Source organism: Gobio gobio (genome assembly GCF_949357685.1).
Source record: "Gobio gobio genome assembly, chromosome: 17".
NCBI classification, from domain to species: Eukaryota; Metazoa; Chordata; class Actinopteri; order Cypriniformes; family Gobionidae; genus Gobio; species Gobio gobio.
The window spans coordinates 1,310,436-1,333,985 of NC_137110.1; the positions used below are offsets into that span (position 1 = coordinate 1,310,436).

Genomic DNA, 23,550 nt, shown 5'->3' on the forward strand with positions numbered 1-23,550 from the left:
TTTGCTTGTTTCCAGTACAGTATCTAAACATCCTTCAGAGATGGAGTGTCTTGGAAAAAAGTCAATACAAACTAAATTTAGCCAACAAATTTCACAAGATATTCTTTGAAAGCAAGACTTGTCCCACATGGTGTCTCGCTTTTACTGGAACACAAGACAAAAATGCTAAAGAAGAAAGTGATTTTCGTAACCACAGTACAGAATAAATGGCAGTAATTTCGACATGACACAAACGCAGCTTCATACGGACGCATCACATGCTACACGCCCAGTGACCTAAAGATCGCTACACACTCAGGCTGGTGGGGTAGTTAAAGGATTAGTTCACTTTTAAATAAACTTTTGCTGATAGTTTACTCACCCCACTGTCATCCAAGATGTCCATGTCTTTCTTTCTGCAGTCGAAAATAAATTAAGGTTTTTGATGAAAACATTCCAGGGTTTTTCTCCATATAATGGACTTGAATGGGCTCCAAACGGTTCAAGGTCCAAATGTCAGTTTCAGTGCAGCTTCAAACGACACCAGATGATGAATAAGGGTCTGATCTAGCCAAACCATCAGCTTCTGAGAGAAACCCAGCAGTATTTATGCTATTATTTTACCTCTTATCAGATGAACGTGATCATCTCTGAGCTCCGCCATAACTTCCGCTAAGTGAGGTCAAAATACGAGCGTGGTCATAGATATATCGATTGTAGATGTCTCATTCTACTGATCCGTGCAGGCGCTAATGAGGCATCTACGTTTACATCTATGACCATGCTCGTATTTGACCTCACTTAGCGAAAGTTATGGCTGAGCTCAGAGATGATCACGTTCATCTGATAAGAGATAAAATAATAGCATAAATACTGCTGATGGTTTGTCTAGATCAGACCCTTATTCATCATCTGGGGTCGTTTAAAGCTCTTTGAAGCTGCACTGAAACTGTCATTTGGACCTTGAACCGTTTGGAGCCCATTGAAGTCCATTATATGGAGAACAATCCTGGAATGTTTTCATCCAAAACCTTAATTTCTTTTCGACTGCAGAAAGAAAGACATGGACATCTTGGATGACATGGGGGTGAGTAAAGTATCAGCAAAAGTTTTTTTAAAAGTGAACTAATCCTTTAAATCAGTTTTTTGCCCATGAGATCCTCAGTACATATTGCAGAACATTTGACGGTACTGCATCTCCTCTGAGGCGTCCGGTGTAATGCCCTGAAGAAGAAACGAGGCTGGGAGTTTTGGCTGGTCGACAGCACAGCAGGAAACGGATCACTCGACAGAAATGTGGAGACGAGTTCAGCGAACAGATCAAACATCGGCCCATACCTGGACGTCCAAAGTGTGCATTTCATCTGTTGTTACGGCAGGTGGAGCCCACAGTCTGTCTAACGGGGGACGCCTGCCTCTCCGCTTCCTCACTTGTCGCTTCAGTCCAGAGGTTGAATCCGTGTAAGCACCTGCCATCTTTATTCCGGGCCGCTGGGCTCCCCTGTACTAAGCTCCCAGTGCTGTTGCACTTCTTGGCCAGCGGTGGCGCCAGCGAGTCGGCCGGGTGCAGAGAGGTCAGAGAGAAGCTACTCAGGTTATCCGACAAATGTTCAGGATTACCGACTCCCGTGTCCTCGTCGAAGGGTTCTGTGGAGTCCTGTGGGATCCAGTTAGGGTTTGTGCAGACACTGTATCTGCTCCGATTCCTCGGCCGCCCCCTGGTGGCCACAGTCTGTGGAGCGTGAGGTCTCTGAGTGAGTTCTGGAGGGGGAACGTGGGTTCTGCAGATCGAGGGCCGCGTCGGATCTCCTGGCGCGGGGACGGCCTCCTCCAGCGTGGTCTGCAGGCTGCCCACAGAACTGCCCGTGGCCAGTGAGGAGTTACTGTGGGACGTCTGTGGCAAGAAACAACAACAGAGTCACTGGAAAGAGAAACAAACCACCATCACAGAACTGAACTGGTTGACGTCTACAGAGAGCCAAGCGTGCACCAGTCCACCTGGATATCAGGTTTACAAGGCATTAAAGGGTTAGTTCACCCAAAAATGTAAATTCTGTCATTAATTCCTCACCCTCATGTGGTTGGACACTCGTCAGACCTCCGTTCATCTTCAGACACAAATGAAGATATTTTAGTGTAAAGCTGATGCTGAGAAAGGCTTCAGATAGGCCTCCATTGGCATTCAGTACATTTACACTCACAAGACCCATAAAAGGCACTAAAAACGCCGTTACAAAGTCCATCTCACCACAGTGACTCTACAATAATTTTACGATGCGACGACAATAGTTTTTGTGCGCAAAAAAAATCAAAACACTTTATCCAACTTGTTCTTGTCTTCCGTGTGTGTCTCCACGACGCATGCGAGAGAATATGACGCAGATCCGCCGTTCGGACACATGACCCAGAAGAGATTTGTTTACGAGCAGAGGAAGACGCGCGTATCTCAGATGTTGAATTCTACATTGATCGTGCTTTAGGTCTCGGCGTAGTTCTCAAAATGGGGCTAAAGTGTGCATTTCATGGATTCCCGAACGCTGGATCTGCTCATATTCTCACGCATGCGTCGTGGAGACAGACACAAGAGACAAGAAGAGGTTGAATAAAGTCGTTATTTAGATTTTTTTTTGCGCACAAAAACTATTGTCGTCGCTTCGTAAAATTATTGTAGAGTCACTGTGGTGAGATGGAGTTTGTAAAGACGTTTTTAGTGCCTTTTATGGATCTTGTGAGTGTAAATGTACTGAATGCCAATGGAGGCCTATCTGAAGCCTTTCTCAGCATCAGCTTTACACTAAAATATCTTCATTTGTGTCTGAAGATGAACGGAGGTCTGATGGGTGTCCAACCACATGAGGGTGAGGAATTAATGACAGAATTTTCATTTTTGGGTGAACTAACCCTTTAAGTTGATAGTGAGCTTTTGAGGAAGAACTAGTCGCTGCATTTGAGTTAGCTTTCTGCGCAATGGCCTCAAATCTTTAACTCCTTTCCACGGCTGTCTGAATTCACTCACTCGTTTTCATTCACTCCTTCAAGTGAACTGTATTAGTGGACTAAAGTAGGGAATAGTCAAGTCAAGTCAAGTCAAGTCAAGTCAAGTCAAGTCAACTTTATTTATATAGCACTTTTAACAATGTAGATTGTTTCAAAGCAGCTTTACAGTGTTAAACAGGAAAATAATGCAGCATAATTTTATTCAGCCGCTCTGGAGAAAACGCTGATGACATCAGTTCATTTCAAGTATCATACAGTGACAGTGTGGGCTTTAGATCAGTAATTAGATCAGTAATTTAGTTTATATGGTTAATTTAGTTTAATAATTAGATTTATTTGGATATTTAGTTGAAAAATTTAGTGTCCCCAACTGAGCAAGCCAAGCCAGAGGCAACAGTGGCAAGAAAACCAAACCCCATCAGGAGCAGAATGGAGGAAAATAAACCTTGGGAGAAACCAGGCTCAGTCGGGGGGGCAGTTCTCCTCTGGCCAAAATAATGATTGAGCGCGTGCACTGTCATTGGAGGAGCCAGACGAGAGTATAAACAAGGCTGGTGTAATAATTTCACTTTTGGGCCCAAACAAGGGACGCCAATTATGTAGTGATTTTACCTTCGTCCATCCAAGGACGTTAAGTAAGGTAGTGATTGGTACTCACATCACCGATGACGTTGTGATTTCTGGATCACACGTCACTTAAGGTGTGGTTATGAGTACATCAGATGACCAGCTTCCCCCTCTCTGAGTCTGGACACTAGTCCCTATGAGAACACTCCAAACAGGAGCTGTTCAATCATTTTAGATTGAATGTTAAGTGGGGAGAGTTGGTCAGCTGATTTATCTGAAAGATTGGTGAGATTTCTAACTTGTAGAGCCTTTTCTGTATTATCAGCACAAGTAAGACACACTTGTAATAAAATAGATTTTATTAACAAAAGATAAACAAGAATAACTAACACAACTACTAAATGAATACAATGAATGATAAAGGAATAAAGTGCATAAGATACATAAAATACATGTGATTAAGTTGAGTGTGGCTATGGAAGAGTTGCGTTATCGAATGGAAAGACAAACTGTTTTTTCTCTGAAACTAAGGTGAAGAACCTTATTATGAATCAAACAAATAACGGAAGATTATTTGTTATTAACTAGCATCAGTTAAATTACCTCTAATGTAAATTAGAAAATCATATACTGATAATATACAACAATGCCAAGGTCTCTGGAAAGAGGTTTGGTTAAGTGATATTTATGTTCCACGTGTTTGAGTGAGCAGTCCGATGAAGGTGACTTCTTCCACTGGTTGTGCTGGTGACAATGCAGTGGGAAAGGAGCTGGAATCCGTTTCAACAGTCTTGAACACGAAGATCTGTGGGATGCTGATCTCCTGGAGCACCAAAGGGTCCAGAAATCTGGAACATGCAGATGAGGCCCTGAAGTAGGTGCAGAAGGTCCTTAATCTGGAACACGCAGATGAAAGAACCTCGAAGTGAAGGTTTGCTCTCCTGAGCTTAACCTCGTTGCAAATGTCTCTGTGTGTCTTCTGCCTCTGTGGGTCAGACACTCAGGACTTGGTCAGTCCGCTTTGGTCTCTCTGGCATGGAGACTCGGGACGTGCTGTAGTCTCGCTGGACTAAAACTCTGAACGTAGTGGCTGTTAATGTCTCTTTCCTCACAGGCTGGAGGCTCAGAACGTGGTCGTATCTGTTGCTGCCTCACAAGCTGGAGACTCAGATCCTTGGATCTTTTGTTGTCTCTCTGGATGAACCAGAGGCTTAGAACTTGGTGAACTGTTACAGTCTCATCCTTGCTGGGGAGACTCAGAACTTGTTGCTCTGTCACAATCTCTCTCAAGGAGAAATTCAGAACCTGTTGCTCTGTCACAATCTCTCTCAAGAAGAAATTCAGAACCTGTTGCTCTGTCACAATCTCTCTCAAGGAGAAATTCAGAACCTGTTGCTCTGTCACAATCTCTCTCAAGGAGAAATTCAGAACCTGTTGTGTCTGTTGAAAGGGTACCTTTATCCTTTTCCGAATAGGAGGAGATTGCAATTTGGCGCTTCTCCCTTCCAGTGTTGCGATTGGCTGCTGGCATCAGAGAGGGCCCACAGTGAGGCTCACCCTCCTTTCTCCTGTGGAACTCATTTGCATACTGTACACAGTTAGAAGTCTTTAAAGTGTCTTTAAAGTTTACCAATGCATTTCTCACTTTCCAAACCACCATCAGAATACCTTTGGCAATATTCTAAACAAATAGAAACCAAATATGATGGGAAAAGTTTGAACTGTTCATTCATTTGTTCATTAACAGCTGATTCTGTGTAATATGTTGCATTACAAATAGCTGTCACTGAGAATACTTATTTCTCTGAATAAGTATGAAATGGATGTGTGTAGTTTACATCAGTCTTCAGGTTTCCAAACATAGTTATGAATTGATTTAGATGAATCATTGTGGTCTTTGTTTCACCCAGTACTGCTAAGGTCCTGTGGAATTTTTATGGCAGTCATAGACCAGGACATTAGAGATGTGGGTGAAGGGCAGGGACTGCATTTGGGCCAATGAGATGTCTTGTCCTTCCTGGTTTTGGTACAAGAGCTGGTCTTTTTGGCCTCTAAGAGGTGTCTGGATGTTGTCATAGCATCTTATCTGATGGCGCTGGACAGTTTGTTTGTCTCAGTCTACCAAGATCCAATCAAAATGTAGCAAACCTTTGTCCACTGTTATGGACAGAGAGTGGCCCAGCCATAAACTGGGCCCTGGAATGTGTTGTCCGCTACACTGGTAAACAAGTGTGTGGTATTGCCAGTCTTGGTTGGGACGACGGTCTTGCATAATTAGCAGACGACATTGGTCAGACTTATACAATCCCTACGGTCAGACTACGGTCAGACTTATACAATCCCTACGGTCAGACTACGGTCAGACTACAGTCAGACTTATACAATCCCTACGGTCAGACTACGGTCAGACTTATACAATCCCTACGGTCAGACTACGGTCAGACTTATACAATCCCTACGGTCAGACTACGGTCAGACTACAGTCAGACTTATACAATCCCTACGGTCAGACTTATACAATCCCTACGGTCAGACTACGGTCAGACTTATACAATCCCTACGGTCAGACTACGGTCAGACTTATTCAATCCCTACGGTCAGACTACGGTCAGACTTATACAATCCCTACGGTCAGACTACGGTCAGACTACGGTCAGACTTATTCAATCCCTACGGTCAGACTACGGTCAGACTACGGTCAGACTTATACAATCCCTACGGTCAGACTACGGTCAGACTACGGTCAGACTTATTCAATCCCTACGGTCAGACTACGGTCAGACTTATACAATCCCTACGGTCAGACTACGGTCAGACTACAGTCAGACTTATCACAATCCCTACGGTCAGACTACGGTCAGACTTATACAATCCCTACGGTCAGACTACGGTCAGACTACGGTCAGACTTATCACAATCCCTACGGTCAGACTACGGTCAGACTACGGTCAGACTACGGTCAGACTTATAAAATCCCTATGGTCAGACTACGGTCAGATTTATACAATCCCTACGGTCAGACTTATTCAATCCCTACGGTCAGACTTATTCAATCCCTACGGTCAGACTACGGTCAGATTTATACAATCCCAAAAACTGCCACACTGGTGAGCCGACTTGCTTTCCTAATTTATCAACAATTTCCTCTCTCGCTGCAGCGCTCATTCTCCACTCATCACTCCACTCCGGCTCTGTTTACTGGAGAATTAATCCAACACGAGACGACGATATGCCGCAACCAAACCTGATACTGTTACCTGATTGGCTGTTAGCCTATGTTGCTTGGTTACCAGAGAGCGAGTGCCTTTGTTCATGCAACCAAACTTGCTTCGCAACCTCTGGTTTCTTCCGACGAAGAAAAAAAATTATCGAACGCATTTTTTATTGATATCAACTACGTGTCTATCGCGATACATATCGCTATCGTTTTATCGCCCAGCCCTAGTTTTTAGAGAAGGCTAATAAAAATGCATTGCACTGTAAACACCAATTTGCAGTGTATTGTCTGTGTCTGGTCTGTTGAGCTGCTCCATTCATGTTTCTATTGTTCTCACTGGATAAAACGTTCGCACATCTGACCTAATCTTCATTATACTATTATCATTATTCTTTTGCTTTTATTAAAGGACAATTCCGGTGAAAAATGAACCTAGGGGTAATTAACACATGGTTACTGAGTAGATCGTTCTCTGGGATGCGTTTTCATGACAATCGAATGTAAAGAGTTTTTAAGAGAAAACAGTCTTGACGAGTCGAGCCACGAACGCTGTGCTAAGTGAGCTGGTCGATAGGAATTAAGTTCAGCTTAGCACAGCGTTCGTGGCTCGACTCGTCGAGACTGTTTTCCAAGATGGCTCCTGTATGTATACGCGTAATGTACTGTCTTTATAAAGTATCTTCTTATTAAACTGTTTGTACACTTACAAAGTTCTCAATGCTTCGGTTTGCATGTAGGGACCCTCATTATGCTCCCGTGTTAGTGTGAGGCTATTTTGAGCCTTGTTAGTGGTATTAACTAGCGATTTAATTTGACTTATTCTGTGCCCCGTAGACTAGAGTTATAAGCTTATCTGTTTTTAGAGATAAAACTCTTTACATTCGATTTTCATGAAAACGATCTACTTGGTAACCATGTGTTAATTACCCCTAGGTTCATTTTTCACTGGAGTTGTCCTTTGACCTGTTAACTGTCACTGGCCCACCGGTGGGCCCATTTGCCACTGCATGTTTAAAACAATTATATCCTATATTTATCCTGATCTAATGTTGACAAACTATATATCTTTAGAAAGCTTACGAACTGTAGATTCATCCTGTCAAAACTGTTTTGAAATCAGATTTTGCGTTACCATGGAAACGGTACTCTAATTTCTTCTAGCGGCTCCTCCCCTAGTGGGCGTCGTCATGTTTCATATTACAACATTTATTTTAAAAACATTATAATAAAAACCTTTTCTAATCTTGGCAAAACACATATCGTTGGAAAGGTCTGAGTCTCACAGTTCTATATCTGCCCACTGTTTTATGATATTTGGACAAAAATATATACATTTGTTACAGGAGATTGCGTAAAAAAAATCTATGGAATTTCAATGACACCCGGTGGCTATTTGTGGTACAGCGCCTAAACAAAATCTCATGGGAACTTCAATTTTTGTGATATCAACTTCAAATTTGGAACACAACTTGGTTAAACATTTGGCTTTTATGTGATAGTAATTTTAGAGTACAAATTATTTTGTAACATATATATTTTACATAAAATATTTAGTACAGTACATTTGATTAACAGTAAATTTAAACTTTCATAACTTTTTCATACTTTTATTTTTTGAAGTGTTTTCACATGAGCCATAATCTGCTGACTGTCTTCTTTAAAAGGAGACCAAACTTATGTCTATAAGCATTCTTGAAAGCATTCCAAATTGCAACCATTTAAGTTTGTATAGTGCATTTTCATGTATATTTTCAAAAAGGGGGGTGACAGTTAACAGGTTAAGAGGCTAATAGCATTTATTATAAGGCTTTCCCATCCACATTGCTTTGATACATTTATCCACCAGATATTCTAAAAGTTTAAGTCGATTAGTGGTAAGAAAACGAGATCACACAATCATACTAATTCTAATAGATACTAATTCCACAATCAGAATTAGTATCTTCCAGCCAAATGTCCCTTGTCTATATTGTCAATAGTGTAGAGATGCATAAAGCACAGGAACTTTCCTGCAGCTTCCTGTGGCAATGGCTGGATTTTCCCTGTAAGTGGACAATTGTTGGCCAGAATAAGCAGCAATTTGGACCACACATAATGCCTGAACTCAGAGTCTGTCTACACAAGACTCCTCCATCCTTATTTTGGATTCTAGACACTTGACAACAAGCCCTGATTATGTTGTATGTGTCTTACCTGTGAGCACATGACTCTGCTGTTGGCCCCTGGGGACCTAAGAGAAGCCCATGAGGCTGGAGATGCATGTCTGGAGCCCGGCTGAGCCGCTCCAGTGGCTGGGCTGCCCTGGGGAATCGCAGCGGTGGTGGGGTGGAAGAACTCAGCTGGGAGATGAAAGAGAGGTGAAGGTACCCGGCTCTCTCCTTCACTAACATCTGCCACACACACACAAACCATCAGCTGAACACAACAGGTGCTTCAGTTCAATTAGCTCTCTTTTTTTCTTCAAAATGTGACTAGTTGTGCATTTCATTAACACATCATAACTTTTTTTTTTTTTTATGTTGGCATGAGAAAGTCTAACCAGAAAGTTTTAAGAATTGTTATTAACTTTTAATGCCATGAGGTCTCGACAAACAGACAGATAAACAGATTGTGGTGCTAGGGTGTTATGGGTGGTTGCTAGGGTGTTGCTATGGAGATGATAGAGCACTCTGGGTGGTTGCAAGGGTGTTTGGTCTGGTTGCAAGACGTTAACTAGTTTGTTCTGTGTTGCTGCTACATTTACATTTAGTCATTTAGCAGACGCTTTTATCCAAAGCGACTTACAAATGAGAGCAAAAGAAGCAACTAGAACAGTCAAGGGCAACAGTATGCAAGTGCTGTAGCAAGTCTCAGTTAATCTAGCTCAGAACACACAGGACGGTTTTTTTTTTAATTTTATTTTATTTTTTAAATAAATTAGACAGACAGAAAATGAATAGAATGATAGAATGTTAGAAGTTTGCAATGTGGTTGCTGGGGTGTTGCTAGGGTGTTCAAACCATTTTCCAAGGCGTTGCTATGCATTTGCTGTGGTATTGTGGCTGGTTGCAAGATGCTTACTACGGTATAGACTTCGATAGGGTGTACTGTGTGGTTGCTAGGGTGACCTGGATGGTTTCGAAAGTGTTGCTGGTAGTTGCCTTGTTATTCCAGGTGGTTGCTATGGAGTTTCTAGGGTGTTATGAGTGGTTGCTAGGACATTGCTATGGAGATGGTAGGGCACTCTGGGTGTTTGCGAGAGTATTTGGTCTGGTGGCAAGAAGTTAACTAGGTTGTTCTGTGTTGCTGTTAGAAGTTTACAATGTGGTTGCTGGGGTGTTGCTAGGGTGTTCTTACCATTTTCCAAGGTGTTGCTATGCAGTTGCTATGGGGTTGTGGCTGGTTGCAAGATGCTTACTATGGTATAGACATTGGTAGGTTGTTCTGTGTGGTTGCTAGGGTGATCTGGATGGTTGTAAAAGTGTTGCTGGTGGTTGCCTGGTTATTCCGGGTGGTTGCTATGGAGTTGCTAGGGTGTTATGGGTGGTTGCTAGGGTGTTGCTCTGGAGATGATAGGGCACTCTGGGTGGTTGCAAGAGTATTTGGTCTGGTGGCAAGAAGTTAACTAGGTTGTTCTGTGTTGCTGTTAGAAGTTTGCAATGTGGTTGCTGGGGTGTTGCTAGGGTGTTCTGACCATTTTCCAAGGCGTTGCTATGCATGTGCTATGGTATTGTGGCCGGTTGCAAGATGCTTACTATGGTATAGACATCAGTAGGGTATTATGTGTGGTTGCTAGGGTGATCTGGATTGTTGTGAAAGTGTTGCTGGTGGTTGCCTGGTTATCCCGGGTTGTTGCTATGGAGTTGCTAGAGCATTATGGGTGGTTGTTAGGGCGTTGCTATGGAGATGGTAGTGCGCTCAGGGTGGTAGCAAGGGTGTTTGTTCTGGTTGCAATACGTTAACTAAGTTGTTGTGTCTTCCTGTTAGAAGTTTGCTATGTTGTTGCTGGGGTGTTGCTAGGGTGTTCTGACCATTTTCCAAGGTGTTGCTATGCGGTTGCTATAGTTTTGTGGCTGGTTGCCAGATATGTACTAGGTTATTGACATTGCTAGGGCACTCTGGGAGGTTGCACGGGTGTTTGGTCTGGTTGCAAGACGTTAACTAGTGTGTTCTGTGTTTATGTTAGAAGTTTGCTATATGGTTGCTGGGGTGTTGCTAGGGTATTCTGATCATTTTGCAAGGTGTTGCTATGCATTTGCTATGTTGTTGTAGGTGGTTTCAAGATGCTTACAAGGGGGTTGACATCAGAGTCCTGCACGGGTCCGATTTTAAAAACACGCACCCGCCCGTACCCGCAGTGCTTAAACCCGCATCCGACCCGTTTTCCGACAGAAGCACTAAATAAAATCTGCACCCGACCCGACCCGCTTAAAATAGAACCGACACCCGACCCGCACCCGCAATAAAATCAGTTTAGCATGTCACATTATAGACACACTTACAAAAATGTTTATTGCCAGCATACAGAAGTTATTACATGACCATTAACACAAGGACAACTTCTGCCGGGAGCTTAACGTGGCTTAATGTACTGTTATTAAGAGACCAAACTCAGTAAACATAATACTAATAACGTATACTATGCACAAAAAATCAGATGAGCCCCGAATATGAACGCAACACGTATGATTACACATTAAACGTTTAATAGAAAACCATTATAAAAAAAACACTTAACGTGGCTTAATGTACTAAGACAGTGTTATTAAGAGACCAAACTCTGGAAACATAACACAAATACTGTTGGATAGAACTGCTTGTGCGTGGTTTGTTACCACAGTTATCTGCGTGCTTCCTCAGCGAATAAACTTCCACATTTGCGTCTATCTTTCCTCATGATCCATCTCGACGAGTGCAGGCAGAGCGCGCGCGCGGTTGTGATTCTTCTGTGAGGGCACGCGCGCGCCGCGCGGCCACAGATAAACTGATATGGAGTTGAAATTTGTATCAACTTGGAATACAGGCAAGGCATATTTCTGTATATGCATATTTTTAGGAACACATCTACAATATACATGCATATATTGTTTATATATAGGCCTATATTCGTTTGCACGTGACTGTTTAAAACCCGTGTTTAGACCCGTGTTTCTCCCTTGTCTGACCCGACCCGCACCCATTTCCGACGTACTAGGATGTTTTTCACCCGTTTCAGCAATATTACCCATGCAGGACTCCGGTTGGCATTGCTAGGGTGATCTGGATGGTTGAGAAAACGTTGCTGGTGGTTGCCTGGTTATTCCAGGTGGTTGCTATGGAGTTATGGATGGTTGCTAGGGTGTTGCTATGGAGATGGTAGTGCGCTCAGGGTGTTTGTTCTGGTTGCAAGACATTAGCTAGGTTGTTCTGTGTTGCTGTTAGAAGTTTGCAATGTGGTTGCTGGGGTGTTGCTAGGGTGTTCGGGAAATGTATGTCTTAAGGTAACATAACACAAGATGCATCTTAACTCGACACAGCCACTTAAAGCATAAGAACACATCTGATGAGAGAGCGGCTCTGGTATTCAGAACACACAGGTGGCGTCTGACCTCCGGCATGAGCTGGAGACCGGAGCTGAAGACCCGTCTCACGCCGCACTTCCTGTCCATCTCGTCCTGGGCTGAATGCCACGCTTCTGCTCACAACCTCTTCTGTGCTCAAGTCCCCGCTGCCCTGCTCCTCCTGTACACACACACGCAGAAACATGTCTTTGGTTGGTGTGTCTCATCACTAAGTGTGATGATGCACATTAGGATTTAATGCGATTTGAGTGTGCAAGTCAAACATGTTCTGTTGAGTTTGACAGCCACAAGAACACAGATCCAGCTGAGACGAACCCAAAGGAGCTTCACACATCCACTCCAGAGTCCACATTCACTTATCAGTTAATTAAGCATGCCAATAATGATTAAACAGTGTGACAATGCAGGGCAGGATCACTGTCACACAGCGCTGTGAGCTGGAGTGTGTTTTACACACACACACACACACACACCTTGCGGTCTCCGTCCAGCAGCTGGTACACACTGTCATCAGGCAGTGCGGGCGATGAAGATTTATCTGACAGCTGCTCCGACATCAGAGACGTTTGCTCGACCTCCGCCAGTCGGATCTACAAGACACACACACCATCACCACAGGAAGCTGTCAAACACTCATGCATGCAGGGATCGGAACGATCACACGACCTACAGTGCACACACACACACACACACAATATGATCCGTCACGGGCAGGATTTGAAACGCTGCATCTTTTAAATCACACTTTATGCGTGCATATATTTAGCCGTGAATCCTCATGTTTTAGAGGCTGTTTCCATGTTCATTTAGAATTAGTCTTGCATATAACACGTTCAAGATACGTACTAGGTTATTGACATTGCTAGGGTGTTACGGGTGGTTGCTATGGAGTTGCTAGGGTGTTGCTATGAAGGTGGCAGGGTGTTCTGGGTGGTTTCAAGGGTGTTTGGTCTGGTTGCAAGACGTTAACTAGGTTGTTCTATGTTGCTACTATGTTAGAAGTTTGCAATGTGGTTGCTGGGGTGTTGCTAGGGTGTTCTGACCATTTTCCAAGGTGTTGCTATGGTATTGTGGCTGGTTTCAAGATGCTTCCTGTGATGTTGGCATTGCTAGGGTGATCTGGATGATTGTGAAAGTGTTGCTGGTGGTTGCCTGGTTATCCCGGGTGGTTGCTATGGAGTTGCCAGAGCATTATGGGAGGTTGCTAGGGTGTTGCTATGGAGATGGTAGTGCGCTTTGGTTGGTTGCAAGAGTGTTTGGTCTGGGGGCAAGACGTTAACTAGTTTGTTCTGTGTTGCTGTTATAAGTTTGCAATGTGGTTGCTGCGGTGTTGCTAGGGTGTTCTGACCAATTTCCAAGGCGTTGCTATGCAATTTATATGGTATTGTGGCTGGTTTCAAGATGCTTACTGTGGTGTTGGCATTGCTAGGGTGTTCTGTGTGGTTGCTAGGGTGATCTGGATGGTTGTGAAAGTGTTGCTGGTGGTTGCCTGGTTATCCCAGGTGGTTGCTATGAAGTTGCTAGAGTGTTATGGGTGGTTGCTAGGGTGTTGCTATGGAGATGGTTTTGCGCTCTGGGTGGTTGTGGGAGTGTTTGGTCTGGCTGCACCCAGAACACCCTAGCAATGCCAACACCATAGTAAGCATCTTGAGACCAGCCACAATACCATATGTACAGTTATCCGTTGTTTCCTCACCTCTCCTGATTGGCTCCTGCCGCCTCGTCTGATTGGTGGAGAGCAGTAATGGTGGAACACTGATCCCGACAGATTATCAATCATCTGCATTTCTCCATCCAGTGAGTCCTTCATGAGCAAAGAGACGCTCTCCAGCCACTGGCTCTCCTGTCGCGCACACACACACACACACACACACACACACACACACACACACACGAATGACGTGTTCATCTTAGATCAGTTGACACACAGAATAATAAAAAGTAAGTATATTTTTTTATCTAGTTTTTCTAGATATTTTAAGAGATGTGTGTGTATCTGTACTGGAAAACAAGACAAAAGTACACAAAGATGAGTGTATGTGTGCGTGTGTGTGTGTGTGTGTGTGTGTGTGTGTGTGTGTGTGTGTGCAGTGACGTGTCTGTGTGTGTGTGTGTGTGTGAGAGAAAGTCTTTGTTTGTAAGTGTGTGTGTGTGTGTGTGTGTGTGTGTGTGTGCATGTGTGTGAGTCTCTGTTTGTGTGCTTGTGTGTATGTGTGTGTGTGTGTGTGTGTTTCTGTTTGTGTGTGTTTGTGTTAGTGAGTCTCTGTTTGTGTGTGTGAGTCTCTGTGTGTGTGTGCGTCTCTGTTTGTGTGTGTGTGTGTGTGTGTGTGTGTGTGTGTCTGTGTGTGTGAGAGAGTCTGTGTGTGTGTGTGTGTGTGTGTGTGTGTGTGTGTCTGTGTGTGTGTGTGAGAGTCTGTGTGTGTGTGTGTGTGTGTGTGTGTGTGTGTGTGTGTGTGTGTGTGTGTGTGTGTGTGTGTGTGTGTGTGTGTGTGTGTGTGTGTGTGTGTGTGTGTGTGTGTGTGTGTGTGTGTGTGTGTGTGTGTGTGTGTGTGTGTGTGTGTGGGCAGGTTTTTGTGAAATATCAGGACACAAATGTGTATAATGACATGGGTATGACAAAAAGAGGGTGAAATATGAGGACGTTCCCCATGTCCTCACTTTTCAAAATGCTTATAAATCACACAGAACAAGTTTTTTTTCACAGAAAGTGAACTGCACAGTCTCCTGTGAGGGCTAGGTTTAGGGGCAGTGTGTGTGTGTGTGTGTGTGTGTGTGTGTGTGTGTGTGTGTGTGTGTGTGTGTGTGTGTGTGTGTGTGTGTGTGTGTGTGTGTGTGTGTGTGTGTGTGTGTGTGTGTGTGTGTGTGTGTGTGTGTGTGTGTGTGATGGGTAGGTTTAGGGTCAGTGTAAGGGGATAGAAAATACGGTTTGTACGGTATAAAAACCATTACGCCTATGGAATGTCCTCACATTTCACAAAAACAAACGTGTGTGTGTGTGTGTGTGTGTGTGTGTGTGTGTGTGTGTGTGTTAGTGTTCAGTGAAGCGCTCAAGCGTGTGGACGGATCAATCAGTCAGAGCTCCAGTTAGACGGATGAACTCCATCCACATCCTTCAGTGACCGCCGGATGATCCGAGACTATGGGAAGCCGTTCAGGAAATAATACATGTGTATTGTTTGAATATGGATTGGTTTACTGGTTGAATGTATGGTTTAATTACAAACACACTGGTTTATAATACATTGGTCTGATCAAGTGTACATGGCTTTGCTCCTTTATACACTGTTTTTTTTCAAGTAAACATTGGGCTCCTCAAATATGCAATGGTTTCCTCAACTACATATTGGTTTCTTCAGTTATATATTGGTTTGTGTATATATATTGTTTTGTTCAACTATGCATTGGTTTTCTCGACTATATATTGGTTTGTTCAACTATATATTGGTTTGTTCAACTATATATTGGTTTGGATATATCGGTTTGTTCAACTATATATCGGTTTGATCAACTATATATTGGTTTGATCAACTATATATCGGTTTGATCAAATATATATCGGTTTGTTCAACTATGTATTGGTTTGATCAAATATATATCGGTTTGTTCAACTACGTATTGGTTTGATCAACTATATATTGGTTTGTATATATCGGTTTGTTCAACTATATATCGGTTTGATCAACTATATATTGGTTTGATCAACTATATATCGGTTTGATCAAATATATATCGGTTTGTTCAACTATGTATTGGTTTGATCAACTATATATCGGTTTGTTCAACTATGTATTGGTTTGTTCAACTATATATTGGTTTGTTCAACTATTTTTTTGGCTCGTATACATCGGTTTGTTCAACTATATATTGGTTTTTTATATATCGGTTTGTTCAACTATATATCGGTTTGATCAACTATATATAGGTTTGTTCATCTATGTATTGGTTTGATCAACTATATATTGGTTTGTATATATCGGTTTGTTCAACTATATATTGGTTTGTTCAACTATATATTGGTTTGTATATATCGGTTTGATCAACAATGTATTGTTTGATCAACTATATATTGGTTTGATCAACTATATATTGGTTTGATCAACTATATATTGGTTTGATCAGCTATATATTGGTTTGTTCAACTATATATGGGTTTGTTCAACTATGCATTGGTTTGATCAACTATATATTGGTTTGTATATATCGGTTTGTTCAACTATATATTGGTTTGTTCAACTATATATTGGTTTGATCAACTATATATTGGTTTGTATATATCGGTTTGTTCAACTATATATTGGTTTGTTCAACTATATATTGGTTTGATCAACTATATATTGGTTTGTATATATCGGTTTGTTCAACTATATATTGGTCTGTATATATCGGTTTGATCAACTATATATTGGTTTGTATATATCGGTTTGTTCAACTATATATTGGTCTGTATATATCGGTTTGTTCAACTATACATGGGTCTGTTCAACTATATATCGGTTTGATCAACTATATATTGGTTTGTATATATAGGTTTGTTCAACTATATATTGGTCTGTATATATCGGTTTGTTCAACTATACATGGGTCTGTTCAACTATATATCGGTTCGTTCAACTATATATTGGTTTGTATATATCGGTTTTTTCAACTATATATCGGTTTGTTCAACTATATATCGGTTTGTTCAACTATATATCGGTTTGTTCAACTATATATTGGTTTGCTCAACTATATATTGGTTTGATCAACTATATATTGGTTTGATCAACTATATATTGTTTTGTATATATCGGTTTGTTCAACTATATATCGGTTTGTTCAACTATGTATTGGTTTAGATACATTAAAGTTTGTTAATTTATACATTGGTTTGTTGAAATACATGTTTTTGGCTCCAATTTGTATTGGTAAGGACAAATTGGTTTGCTGGTGAGTTGATGGGGTTGTCACAATTGTTTTCTACATGTCAAAATATTATTTTATTACTATTACCAAAAGAGTGTATAGAGTGCACATTATTTGCTTTAAAAAATATACACTCCTTAAAATATTAATTCATGCAAAGTGTATTTCCTATAATGATTTCTTTGTTACTCATGTGAAATTGTGGGGGTATTTCCTAGACTGAGTTACAACCCAAATCAGAAAAAGTTGGGACAGTATGGAAAACGCATATATATAATAAAAAAAGAAGTGATTTCTAAATTTACTTTGACCTGTATTTCATTGCAGACAATGTGAGCACAAAATATTTAATGTTTTGTCTCGTCAACTTCATGTCATTTGTAAATATGCATCCTTTCCTGTCATTCAGACCTGCAACACATTTCAAAAAAAGTTGGGACAGAATCAATTTAGGGCTAGTAATGAGGTAAAATGGTTAAATAATGATGTGATTTGAAACAGGTGATGTCAACAGGTGATTGTAATTATGATTTGGTACAAAAGCAGCATCCAAGAAAGGTCTAATCCTTTAGGAGCAAAGATGGGCCGAGGATCGCCAGTTTGCCAACAAATACGTGAGAAAATTATTGAAATGTTTAAAAACAATGTTCCTCAAAGAAAGATAGGAAGAGATTTGGATATTTCACATTCAACAGTGCATAACATAATTAAAAGATTCAAGGAATCTGGAGGAATTTCAGTGCGTAAAGGACAAGGGCGCAAGCCTAAGCTGAACAACCGTGATCTCCGACCCCTCAGGCGGCACTGCATCAAGAATCGTCATTCATCTAGAAGCCATATCACCACATGGGCTCAGGACTACTTTGGCAAACCTTTGTCAAGTACCACATTACGTAGTTACATCCACAAATGCCAGTTAAACTGTACTGTGCCAAAAGGAAGCCCTATATTAACAGTGTCCAGAAGCGCCGTCGACTTCTCTGGGCTCGAGGCATCTGGGATGGACCATCACACAGTGGAAACGTGTACTGTGCTCAGATGAAGCAGTATTTCAGGTATTTTTTGGGAGGAATGGACGCCGTGTGCTCCGGACCAAAGAAGAAAAGGATCATCCAGACTGTTACCAGCAACAAGTCCAAAAGCCAGGGTCTGTCATGGTATGGGGTTGTGTCAGTGCCCTTGGCAAAGGTAACTTGCACTTCTGTGAAGGCTCCATTAATGCTGAAAAGTACATCGAGATTTTGGAGCATAATATGCTGCCTTCAAGAAGACATCTTTTCCAGGAACGTCCATGCATATTTCAACAAGACAATGCAAAACCACATTCTGCACACATTACAAAGTCCTGGCTGCGGAGGAAGAGGGTTCGGGTCCTTGACTGGCCTGCCTCAGTCCTGACCTGTCTCCAATAGAGAATGTGGACAACGAAGACCCCGAACTGTTGCCCACCTTAAGACTTGTTTGCAGGAAGAATGGGACAAAATTACACCTGAAACACTTCATCACTTGATGTCTTCAGTCCCTAAACGTCTTAAGTGTTGTGAAAAGGAATGGCAACATTACAAAGTGGTAAATGCTTTACTGTCCCAACTTTTTTTGAAATGTGTTGCAGGTCTGAATGACAGGAAAGGATGCATATTTACAATTGACATGAAGTTGACCAGACAAAACATGAAATATTTTGTGTTCATATTGTCTGCAATGAAATACAAGTCAAAGTAAATTTAGAAATCACTTCTTTTTTTCTTTTTTTTTGCGTTTTCTATACTGTCCCAACTTTTTCTGATTTGGGTTGTCAGACACAGGACGAGTGTGTGTTGCTCATGAAGACACAGGTTGAGCCTCTGGTAAATCAGACAGAATCTCTGCTGTTGCACACCATGACCCCACATTTTGCACCTGTAATTTGGGTTGGGGTGGGAAGATAAATAATGTAAATAATTAATAAATTGAATAAATAATGTGTCTTATGGAATGATAATCCGGACGATATTTAAGGAATTGTATTTGCAATTTACACAAACACGTGATTTGCCATTTGGATTTTCTTTTCCGTGAGTGCAACATGTCAAATAGAAATTTAGAAAACAGAATAGAAAAATAACCAAATTTCAAATAGAAACGCAAAGTCCGTTTGCAATTGCATTTCCAATGTCTTATGAGTTATGACCCTGCCATTTTGAAATAGCAATAGAAAAATCACCCATTTGCTATTTCACTTCCTCCGCGTCTTGCCACAACCCGCACAAAACTCAAATGGAACCCCAATTTTCTATTGCTTTTTCAAAATGGCAGGGTCATAACTCATAAGACATTGGAAATGCAATTGCAAACGGACTTTGCGTTTCTATTTGAAATTTGGCAGACATGTTGCATACACGGAAAACAAAATCCAAACGCAATGGCAAATCAAACGTTTGTGTTTCCATTATGTCACAGCGTATGTGTTCACAAATTGAAAATGTAATTTCAAATACAATTTGAAAATTCCTTTTAAATATTGTCCGGAATATCATAGAAATCGCAAAGACACAGGTGTAATCACAGGGTTCCCACAATCATAGAGAGCCTGTAAATATCAAGTCATTTTAAAATTGTATGAAAATGTTAATCCTAGAATGCATGAACCAGACAACATACATGAATGCATAAAAGGGGTTAAAAAGACCCATGTTGGATTCAGTAATTTTCTGTCTGTGCAGACAAAAGGAATGTAAAAAGAAATCATGAAAATACTGATCAAAGACATTAGACAATTTACCCTTGAAGATGGCATCTGTGAATCTTCAGCAGGGCTATCCAGTTCTTCGTCAGAAACATCTGTCTGAAATGTATCAGGAAAAGCAGAATGTTTTTGACATTACAAGACAATGCTAATCACATGTAAGACAGTCATGCATGATAACATTTCTTCCTTTTTTTTTACACCCCAAATAGATCCTGAATACATAATAATAATAATAATGAATACATTCATTATTACTATATAAAGTTATCTATATATAAGTTGTGTGTCTGGCCGAATGTAAATGGTTCTTTGAGTGAAGATCCTTTTTAGTATGCGACCACTTAGTGACTGATTGGAAGCAAGTCTTGGTTGTACCAGTCTGTTATTTCTATGCTATTTGTAGTAAACAATAAATAAATCATAATAATATTAATTCACCAGTAGTCTTGTATTTGTATATGAATGTACATGAAATGTCATCTTAATGTTTAAAGCTGCTACACAGTAACATATGTTTATTGTGATCAGCAATACATATCCTGAACCACACAATTTCTGTGCAAAACTCTCCTTGATCACTTCAATTACTCTTTCCTCATCTCATGAAATGTGGAACTCGAGCAGAAATGATATGTCCTTCATCAAACAGAATGGCTTTTGTGTCTCTTCTGGGGACAGTACCAAATCTGGGACCAGGGAGGAGGACAAGCTCCTTCATAAATGTGGGACTTTCTCGTGCTGGCCTCCTTACAGATGATGCTGAAGAGCTAAGAAGACAATTATATATCAATATGTAAAAGTTTAGGCACCTTTTACCAAAAAAAAAAAAAAAAAACTTTTACCAACTAAGATATCCTGTTTTGTTTTTTGTTTTCTCAGAGATAATTATCGGTGTATTACATAAACTTTCTATCATAGGTCTTAACTTAAGATATGATAAGTTAATTTAGGATTTTTCACAATTTCGTATTACAGAAGCAAATCTTAACTTACAAAGTAGTTAAGAAATCTTAAACCGCTCCATTGAGTTCGGTAATCAACTGTCAGGTCTGTTACCAAGCAACCAAACAACACTCAAACTGCTTCTGAGGTAATAAACCAAAAATCAAAATGGAGAAACAACAGCGTGATTTTAGTTTCAGTGCGGCAGAGATTTAAATTTTAATAAGCTCCGTTGAAAAGTTAAAGCCCGTTTTAGAAATCGCCTTTTGCACCAAAAAAACGTAAGCCGTTAGTCACTTGAAGAATGACCATAATGCTCCGTGACGGCTCGTTGGCCTCTGTAATGTTGGTCGCAATTCGTCAACTTACTGCAAAATCATGCGTCATGGAAGTCTGTAATTATTTACGATTATTTTATCATCAAAGATCAAATTTGGACATCCTCTGGGTCCTCCAAAAGTCTCTCCACCGTCAAACATCGCTGCTCTACGTCTTGTATAATTATTAGGGGTTCAAGCACGAAGTGCTGAAACACCTATTGTAATTGTAACTTTTCCCATGATGCATCATTCTCAGAGCCGGCTCTCCCTATAAGCGAACTAAGCGGCTGCTTAGGGCCCCGCCGCCTCTAGGGGGCCCCCTAACTACAGATTGCACTCGCCAGCGTCGCCGCAGTTTATCACGCAAGACGCTCAATTCGCGTCATTCGCACCGCGCGAAAAGCGCCTTCCGCGCCGCGGGACCTCTAGACGCGCGTCAACGCGCCTTTCCATTGACTTAACATTGAAATCAAATCACTCGCTCCAGACACTCTATTTGCGTTTGGTGTGAACACAGCATAACGTTAGCTGTCCGTCGATTATGCTGAATCAACATTGCTTGTGCTATGGTCCAGCCGTCGGCCCCAGCTCTGGGCTACAGACCGCGTAGAGACAGACCCACCTCCTATGAATGTATTTTCTTTTTAACAGTTAACGTTACATGACCTACACTAGTTCTGGGAAAGAAAAAACCGAAAAATCTTTGTCTCAATAGACGCTTATTACAATAAAAAAATAGTTTAAGAACATTCGAGAGAAAGAAAGTAATAGGAAGAGAAAGAGCAATCATTTGAAGTTTAAAATAAAGCGGTTAAATACAAGCTTTTTCTTATGGTCTTAATTGAATAGGCAATTAAAGATTATTAATAAATATTAATCTATATACTATTATGAAATATTTTATATATTGTTAAGCTAAATCGCCCAGACCATTTAAACCTAAAGAAAACAGTGTCCTCTCTGAAACATTTTTGAATGATGATCGATACAAGACACCTAAAAGCAAAATGGATTTGTGGTAAATTTTAGTAAAGAACACTGTAAAAAAAATCAGGTCCCCAATTGAAAATTTTCTAGTGAGCGATCACATCTAAATTTTTCAGTTGGCCAAATTGAATTAATGTGAATTGATGCATTTTAATTCAATTAAAATTCAAGAAATTAAATTTGGCCAACTGAAAATTTTAGATGTGATCGCTCACTAGAAAATTTTCAATTGGGCACCTGATTTTTTTTTTTACAGTGAATGCAGTCCATGCTGTGAAGGTTTAAAATATGAACAGTATGTAAGAGTTAATCAACCAATAATTAAATAATATAATTTAACATTGGATTTCTTTTAATTTACCCTTAACATAATTGTAAAAAACTAAATGTCACTTTCTCAGGAGGAGCCATTCTTAAATATTTTGGTGGTCGTGGAGAAACATTTCATGAGGCTGACACAAGTAAATATTTCCCACTGCCTTTCTTTTGAATAGTTTTGTGCGCAACTTCAACATAGCTAATTTTCCTCTTGCCAATAAAACATTTAGTTTTATAATCATAATTCACTATGTTGTCTAATTGTACTTTAATATTAATTTAAAATTAATGTGTTTTATCTACTCTGCATACTGTATTTATTATTAATTATATTGTAATCTCAACAGCTGGAGGAGGTGACTCTACTGCTGCTTCAGTAGAGCATAGCGAGCCGCAGACCACTATGGCTAATGTTGTAAGTTAGCTATATATTGTTAATGCTAAATTATTAATATTTATTTGTTTACAACAAATTGACCTTGAATTTGCAAATCTATAATCTTTACTTTTAATGTTTCAGTGAGTGTACTTTAATAAGCAGTAAAATAATTGTAGGCAATCATGTTAAAAGATATACAGATGAAATGTGTAAGTGTCAGATTGTATACAGTTGCTCGTTTGCAGTGCAATACTCCATTATTCACTGCAAGGCAGGGCCCCAAAATTATCCTGCTTAGGGCCCCCAGATTTACAGAGCCGGCCCTGATCATTCTCCATCTAAAACTAATCGGGCAGACCAAACCGTAAGTTGTAGAGACATGAAACTTTTAGGGCTGGTAGTACTCACAACGACTACCAGCGTCACTGAGGCACGCCCCGATTGGCCTGACGGGGGCGCTACAGCGAGCAAAAGTGCCCTTCAGGCGCCAATTTCGAGAAATTTGGGGTTTTTTGAAAAACCTACTTTTGTGAACTACTCCCATAATTTTTCCCTGATTGGAACCAAACCACTGTATAAATGTTTTTTGGAGAGAGCATATTAATAATTATGAAAAAAAAAAAAAAATTCGATTCATGGTCGCTAAGGGGAATGAAAAATTTCAATGTGTCGGG

The 23,550-nt window shown here is 40.7% G+C and overlaps 1 protein-coding gene across 1 annotated transcript in view; it reads right to left on the reverse strand.

The window, feature by feature from the left end:
- Nucleotides 1–1,339: 1,339 nt before the first annotated feature.
- Nucleotides 1,340–23,550, reverse strand: part of cacna1ib (calcium voltage-gated channel subunit alpha1 Ib) — a gene marked incomplete at its 3' end in the record, with an annotated part of 114,565 nt that continues 92,354 nt past the window's right edge. The window contains exons 24-28 of the mRNA XM_079841297.1: nt 13,997–14,143; nt 12,774–12,890; nt 12,328–12,460; nt 8,954–9,150; nt 1,340–1,873 (exon numbers count right to left, since the gene is read on the reverse strand). Of these exons, the coding sequence (XP_079697423.1) occupies nt 1,340–1,873; nt 8,954–9,150; nt 12,328–12,460; nt 12,774–12,890; nt 13,997–14,143 (1,128 nt within the window). The remainder of the gene's footprint in view (nt 1,874–8,953; nt 9,151–12,327; nt 12,461–12,773; nt 12,891–13,996; nt 14,144–23,550) is intronic.